The following is a 7,873-nucleotide window of genomic DNA, read 5'->3' on the forward strand; positions in this document are numbered from 1 at the left end:
GCTGCCCTGGGGGGGAGGGCGGCCGGGGGAGCGGACGCCTCGTCCTGAGGTACCGGCGAGGGGAGAAAGAATCCCGCTTTCCTCCGGGGAGCAGGCAGTGGGCAGCTTGCCTAGAGGCCTGGAGCCTGCGCCCGGCCCTGCTGTGAGGAGCCGGTGCTGTAGCAGGCACCAAGTGTGCTCCAGGGCTGTGGAACGTGGGCGCAACGCTGGGGGGTTGAAGCCTGAGGTCCCAGCAGTTCAGAGGCTGAGCACTGAAGTCGGAGGCTGGGGACCTCCGGTGCTGCCTGTTTCTGCCTCAACAGAAGTCACTACAGCACTTGCCCCCTTGGCATTTGGAAAGTAGCAGAGTTGTTTTAGTATTGAAACAAGGGGCCTGTAGGAAGGTTCGTAAATGTAAACATACTCGAAACCCTGTTCTTTAGACAGAATTATTTGCATGGAATAAATGAAGTGTGGCCCATGCACTGAGCTACACCTGGGGTTTTGGGGGCCAGAAACCAGCCAAGGGCTTTGTGCTCAGTGAGCTCCGGTCTTGCTGTGCTGGACATGAGGAGAAGGGGGTGTGAATCACCCCCGAGCCGAGCAGGAGCTGCCTGAGCAGGAGCTGCCTGACCAGGCTTAATTCTGGTATTGGCCAGCTTTGTGGTGCTTGAGTGAAAAGGTGGTGTGGAGTCATCTTTTCAGAGCAGTGTCACAAATGTGTCTTAGCTTCTGGTGTGGGTGCCTGTCGCTTTTCCATCCCTGCTGCTTGCAGAGGGAGGAGGTGACCTGCTTTCAGAGAGGCCCGCCCGCCTTCGTATGTGTGAAAGTCTTGTAGGGTGTGGTCTGAAGTGCACTGGCTTGCTCATTGCTTTCCCTCTTAAGTACCTGTTTGCAGAATATGCTGGATTCTGGTGTTTGGCAGCCCAGAAATTAATCTCCCTGCTTTATTTTTGTTCTGGAATGGGCTGTAGTAATGTGGCTTGTCTGTTGCAGCATCTTCTGACAAGCTTGGAATGCAGATGAGGAGACTAGAGCTGACTGGTGACCAGGTAGGCTTCTCTGCTATTTACAGCTGGGACCAGTTCTTACGTGACTTTCCAGCTCCAGGTGAGAAACTCGAGTTGCAAAGAAAGAGTACCGTGAAGGTGAAAAGGTGAACGGAAGCAAAACTTGGTAGAAATGAATGCCTCGCTTAGCTGACACTGAGTCCAGATTTCCACAAGGTAGCGTAGCAGTAGCTCGTGTTCACATGCTGATCCCACTGCTTCTGCCTTGCCCTTCAAAGCTGGGTGTTTGATTCGTTTACCTGACTGAAAGCCAAGTGTAGTTTGTTCTCCCTTCTAGCTTTTCCTAGATGCATATCCTGGAAGTAGCGGTACCTGATACCTTCTGTCTGTCTGTCTGACAGGTCTGTTTGCACTCAGCCACACAAAATGGAGAAATTAAGCAACACCTCAGATTATTCTAGAATACCCTTTGCTTTGAAAAGCATTACTTTTTGCTAAAAAGTGGGAAATGACCAAAACGAAAATACCTGCCAGTTGATGCATTTCATAAAAATTCACCTATATTCTTAGATCAGTCTAGTGTCTCTAAAGTTCGTTCCGTTCCTGAAGGGTGGTCTCCTTGGTTCCTTCCTCTCTGCCTTCCCAAGGTGAATTCACTTGGCTGGGTGGAGGGATTCCACTTTCTGCTTGGCAAGTACAGTGTCATATCTGGTGTTTGTGGTGGCATCTTGCATTAGGGAAGAAACAATCGAGAACATTGGTTCCCATTGGGGTGGCCAGTAGCAAGGTTTGCAGTTGTTGTGGACCCTTGCGCACCTGGGTTGTCCTGAGAGAGCTGTCCTAGGGAAACGTGCTTTCCTTTTGCTGTATGTGGTGCTCTGCTTGAAGTATAGTCCTGTCTGCACCGCTAGCAGAGACTCTCTTGCCTGTTTGGTCAAGGATACCCTGTCCCTGGGCCAGCAGTCTTTGTTCTTCAAGGAAGGGTCCTGTGGTCATAGGAGCTGAAGCCCTGACTGTGCTACTAGCCTGATGGTGTCAAGCAGCAGGATGTGTTTGCTCCTATTTGTGCCTTCCTGAGGAGAATACTGCCAGGGTCCTGGGCTCTTCCCCCTGCATGGTGCTTGATGTCATTTGTGTCCATCTAGATGGCTGGGAGATAGGTGGGGGATGGGAGGAAAGGAAGGCAGGGGGTGGCTGGGGTGGAAGTTCCCTGCACTTGCGTGCAAGCAGTGGAGAAGGTCTGCCCTGCTTCCCCCAGCCCATCAGGATGTATTCTACAAACCAAGAGAGAAGTCTTGCCTTGCTTCACCCTTCTGCCTGTGCTCTGCACAGAGTGTGTTGCCTGTGTACCAGTAGGAGCACCTCACCTTCCCCTGCCTCTCTGGGTATGTTGTACAGATGAGCAGTATATTTTCTAAGTACAGTCATCTCTCTGGTCTATAGACAGCCTATATTCCACATACGGGCAGAAAAGCCCTGTACTACCTGTGTGCACCAAGTCTTTGCTCTGCAAAGAGAAAAGCCTCACCTCACCTGTTTGTGTGCTTCTGTAGGCAGAACGTGGCTGATGTGCAGAGAGACCCCCCTCCTTCACCATGCAGTCTCCCTAGATTTCACATGCAGGTGGGTGGAAAAGCCTAGCCTCACCTGGCCCATCTCTGCTCTGTAACCAGAATATGTTCTGCATCCTGACAGTAATGCGGTGTGTGGTGCTCTCTACATGTATTCTCCATACAGCCATTTTATAGTCTGTATGGTGACAGAAAGGTATTGCCCCACCTCACACTTCTGTTGTCTTCTGTTCTCTATACGGCCAGTGTACACTGTATAAGCAGACCAAAAAAGTCCTGCCTTGGTGGTATTTAGTCTATGACTAGATGGAAAAGACATGTTTTGCTTGCACACGGTCTGTCTACAGGTGGAATATAGTCTATATCCGGAGAGAAAAGCCTCACCGTTTCTTTTCTGATAGGCGGAGTATATCCTGTTATATGCTACATACTGAGAAGTCAAGTGTGACTTTGCCTGTCCATGTGTAGTCTTGAGGAAGAAGTATGTAGTTTGTACAGTGGCAGAAAAGCCTCCCCTTGTTGGCATGTTGTGCGTACAGAGGTGGTACATAGTAAACATAGACGTAGGCGAGGCATGGCTTTTCTAAATACGTGTACATTTAGCCCATATATTCTCTATGCAGACAGAAGCCTCTCATCACCTTGCCTATGTGTATTCTGGGTGTGGACAGGCTGCATTCTTTATAAACTGAAAAGCCCTCGTTTTCTATCTGTTTATGTGCTATGTGCAGCGTGCATTCTATAGAGGCAAACAAAATCCTATTTTCAGCCCAGTCTGTATTTTGTAGATTGGATGACTTCTGTGTATGGACAGAAAAGCACTGCTCTATGGACCTCTGTCCTCTATAGAAGGAGGCTATCTTCTGTAAGCAGAGACGACCCGCCTCATCTGTTTGTATCTACTCTACATATAGAATGACTATAGTCTATATGCAGACAGTATGTGTGCTCTATACAGAGAGAAAAACAAGGCCTTGCCCCTCTCTCTGTGTATGTCTGCATGTCAAGTATGTGCATTCATGTGCATGTGTTCCAAGTAAAGACAGCATGCATTATACGCAGAGAAAGAAATGTCCTTCCTCCCTTGGCCTTGAAAATGTCTATGTTCTTTGTAGAGATAGTATATATTTAACATAAAGGCAGAAAAGCATAGCTTCCCCTCACCTGTCTCTCTGTTTTATGTAGTATGTATGCAGTTTACAAATTGTATGTATATTCTGTATGTTCTGTGATTAGAGTGCACGTACAGATAGAAAAACATGGTTGTGCTTCCTGTGCCTGTATACTTTTTTATGTGTAGTGGATACAGGGAGGAATACAGGGAGGAAAAAAAGCCTCAGTGAGGTGAGATCAGCTGAGGCTTCTCTTCCTGGATATAGAGCGTATAGTGTCTGTATAGACCGTGTCGGGGGTGGTGGTGGTGTGTGTATATATAGTCTCGAAATACATGTTTACATATATCTGTATATGTCTATCTGTACATATTCTGTATATACTTGCTGCATGTTTTATGTGTAGATTCTGTGTGTATAAATTTATCTAGATGGTGTCCTAGCTGTGTGTATTTCATATCCAGACAAAAATTGCCTCACTCGGGCAATGCAGGACTTGTTCTGTAGTATGTAATGTAAACAAAATGAAAAAAGCTTCAGCTAAGCAAGGTGTAATATACATAGTGTCTTGTTAATGCCCCGTTCACAGATACAAAAACCTCAGCAGAACTTTTCCAAGCGTATGCAGTAAATATACCGTCAAGTTCTATCCAACCTAGAGATGGAAAACAGGAAATAGTCCATAACCTTTTGTCCATATGCAGAGTCACTGCTGTCTGAATGTCTTCCAGCTTCAGCCTGGGGAGATGAGCTGAGTCTTCTGAGTTGACACAGATGTGGAATTTGTGCTGCTTGTGTATCTCTTGTGTAGTGGGCGAACAGGGAGGGTGAGGTGATAGTGACCGCAGGAGCAGAGAAGTGGTTCCCAGGTGAAATAGGAGCTCTCCAGGTGGTCATTTGGAGGGGCTGAGGGGAATGTTTTGGGAGCCACCTTGTATGTCGGCCAGAAAGTTGCAGATTTCTTCAAAGGCAGAGAAGTGACTTGTGCCCCTACACAGGTGCCACCTGTGAAGGATGAAAGCTCTCTAGGAAGCATTAAGAGAGATTGCCCCCAGACTTGACTTATCCCTGTGCAATAGCAGGGGTCTGGGAAGAGGTCTGGCATCAGTGTTCCCATCGGGTATAGTCCGCCTAAATACAGGCAGCGTTTCCGTTCTGGGAATGTGCAGTATGGTTCTTCAGCACAGCAAAACCAGTGAGAAATGAGGAATTTCCTGGGAACCCCTAGGAGATGATGAATTTGGATGCATTCAAGAGCTTTCACACAACTTGCTAGGAATTATTCTCTCTAGATGATTGATGGGAATGTTGTACAGTTGTTGGTTGGGAATTTCTGAATGAGACTAAAAATAATTCTTTAACTGTTGTTTTCTAGGACTACCCATAACAGTTTTGAAGCATGTGAGGGGTGCATCATCACATGGCCCTGGAGGAGCACTTCAATGCCCAGCTATTCTAGAGTCCTTCACTGAGTGGCTCTTTTGGGTTCCTCCACTGCCTGGCTTTATGGGGTGGTTCAACACCTGGACTTCTTGGGGAGCCTCACCATATATCTCTTTAGCAGTGCTTCATCGTCAAGATTTTATTGGGAGTGCATCACCACAAGACCGTGGTGCAGTGTATCACTGCCCCACCCTGGAGGAGCCCATCATCATCCTTGCCTCAGAGGAGCCCTTCACCACGCTACACCGAAGGAGTCCATCATCATCCCTGCCCTGGAGGAGCCGTTCATCGCCCTGTGTCGGAGTACCCTTCATCACTGTGCATGTGGGAGCCCATCATCAACCCTGCTGCGCCGTGCCATGCCGCCACGGAGGAGCCCTGCTGCGCCGTGCCGTGCCGCCACGGAGGAGCCCTGCTGCATCGTGCAGTCATGATGTGTCTCTTTATTGCGTCATGGGACTGTGTTTGTAGCCGTTTAGCGTGCTAGACTGGAGGAGACCTTCATCATGCGACTCCGGATGAGCCTATCGTCATCTGTCGCTACTTGGAGGAGCCCTTCACCCTGTGTGGTGTGTGGTAGGTATTGCGTGTTATGTGTTGTATTTTGTATTGTACTGTATGTTTTTTAAATTGTGTTTTGTCTTTCATTGTCTTGTATGTATTGTATCCCTTGTCTTTTATTGTATGGTATGGTATTTATTCTGTGGTTTACTATGTATCGTATTATACAGTAAGGTATGTAACGTATGGTGTTGTATGTATTGTGTGTATAGTCTTTTGTGATATGAATCATATGTACTGTAGTGTATCGCATGTATAGTACTGTTTTAATGTATGTAGTATATGGTATTTATTGTGTTGTATTGTGTTTTTTCTTGTGTTGTGTACTGTATTTTACTGCCTTTATTACGCCGTGTAGTATGCATTATATTTTCTGTTGTGTTTTGTATTGTATGTATTGTGTTGTAGTGCATGGAATAGTATTTATAGTATTGTGTTTTGTATTGTTTTTTATGTATTTTATTGTATTTATTGCATGTATTGTATTTTGTGTTGCATGTATAGCATTTTGTATCATATGTATTGTCTTTTGTGCTGTATTGTACCTGTTGTATTGTACGTATTGTGTTTTGTGTTGTATGTTTGCATTGTATTTTATGGTCTGTATTGTACGGTATGATTCTGTGATTCACTGTGCTGCTGTGGAGGAGTCCTTCAGCATCATGGCGCCCCCAAAGAGCCCATCATCATCATCACCGCTCTGGAGGAGCCCTGCATCGTGCTTTCCCAGAGGAGCCCTTCATTATGCCGCAGTGGAGGTGCCCTGCATCATGCCTCGCCTGGAGCACTTGTTCATGCCGCCCCGGAGGAGCCATTCACTGCACCGCCCTGCAGAAGCCCATTATCATCCCCACCCTAGAGGAGCCCTTCATCGCCCTGCCACGGAGGAGTTCATCATGCTGTGTGGCTGTTCTTGCAGACTCTCATTGCACCACCCCTGAGGAGCTCTTCACCGTCACGCCACTCCGGAGGAGCCCTTCAACACTGTGCTGTCACAGCGGATATCTTCATTGCGTTGCGGGGCAGTTTTTGTAGCTATTTAGCATGCTACACCAGAGGAGCCCTTCATCGTGCGTGATAGGTATTGCGTGGTATGTATTGTATTTTGTGTTGTACTGTGTATTTTTTAATTGTTTTGTCTTTCGTTATCTTGTATGTCTTGTATGTGTTGTCTCTTATTGTATGGTATGGCATTTATTCTATGGTTTATGTACTGTATTGTATTGTATGGTAAGGTAAGTGTTGTCATAAGTGTCATAAGTGTCATAAACAATGCCATACATATGATACAATTATCTGTATTTTACGTATAGTATTTTGTGTTGTATTGCGTTTTGTATTGTTTTTCATGTATTATATTTTATGTATTGTATTGCACATTGTATGTATGGCACAGCATTTATTGTATTGTGTGTATTGTACATTATGCATTGTACTGGGTTGCATGGTAGGTATTGTATGGTATGCTATGTACAGTACAGTATTTATGACATCATATGGTACTTTATGTATTGCATGGCATTGTATGCATTTATTGTATTTTCCATATTGTATTATTTCAAAGTATTGTGTTGTATGTAGCTTATGTACTGTATGTTTTATTGTATGTATTTTATTTTATATACTATATTTTGTATTGTATTTTGAGTATTGTATGTATGGTATAAGTTGTCTTTTATTGTGTGGTATGGCATTTATTGTGTTGTACGTATTCTGTTGTGTTGCATTTGTGGTACTTCTTGTTCTTTGTAGTTTGTAATGTATTGTAGTTGGCATTGTATGTATTATATGTGTTGTGCTGTATGGTACTGTATGTGTGTTGTATTCTAATGTACAGTATTGTCTTGTATGTATGGTATCACGTGGTATTATTTTATATACTGTATTCTATTGTATTTTCTGTTTTATTGTGTACTGCATTTTGTATTGCAGTGCACAAAATAATGCATATTGCGTTTTGTATTGTGTATCCTATTGTGTATTTTATTGTATTCTGTATTCTGTGTATTACCTTGCAAGTTACGTATGGTACTGTGCCACACCAGAGGAGTCCATCATCATTCCTGCCCTGGAGGAGCTCTTCACTGTGCTGCCTCGGAGGAGCCCTTCATTATGTTGCCTGCCTCCTCTCGGAGCCCTTCACTGCACTGCCCCAGAGCTCTTTATCATGCCGCCCGGCTCTTCTTGGAGCCCTTTG

The 7,873-nt window shown here is 45.3% G+C and overlaps 1 protein-coding gene across 1 annotated transcript in view; it reads left to right on the forward strand.

Moving 5' to 3' along the window:
• LOC104836286 overlaps positions 1–6,916 on the forward strand; it is a 7,401-nt gene extending 485 nt beyond the window's left edge. The window contains exons 2-4 of the mRNA XM_010574783.1: positions 976–1,089; positions 5,048–5,721; positions 6,758–6,916. Of these exons, the coding sequence (XP_010573085.1) occupies positions 996–1,089; positions 5,048–5,586 (633 nt within the window). The 5' untranslated portion in view covers positions 976–995 and the 3' untranslated portion in view covers positions 5,587–5,721; positions 6,758–6,916. The remainder of the gene's footprint in view (positions 1–975; positions 1,090–5,047; positions 5,722–6,757) is intronic.
• The last annotated feature ends 957 nt before the right edge of the window (positions 6,917–7,873 follow it).

The sequence above is a fragment of the Haliaeetus leucocephalus genome, unplaced genomic scaffold (genome assembly GCF_000737465.1).
Source record: "Haliaeetus leucocephalus isolate CR32 unplaced genomic scaffold, Haliaeetus_leucocephalus-4.0 Scaffold450, whole genome shotgun sequence".
Taxonomy (NCBI): domain Eukaryota; kingdom Metazoa; phylum Chordata; class Aves; order Accipitriformes; family Accipitridae; genus Haliaeetus; species Haliaeetus leucocephalus.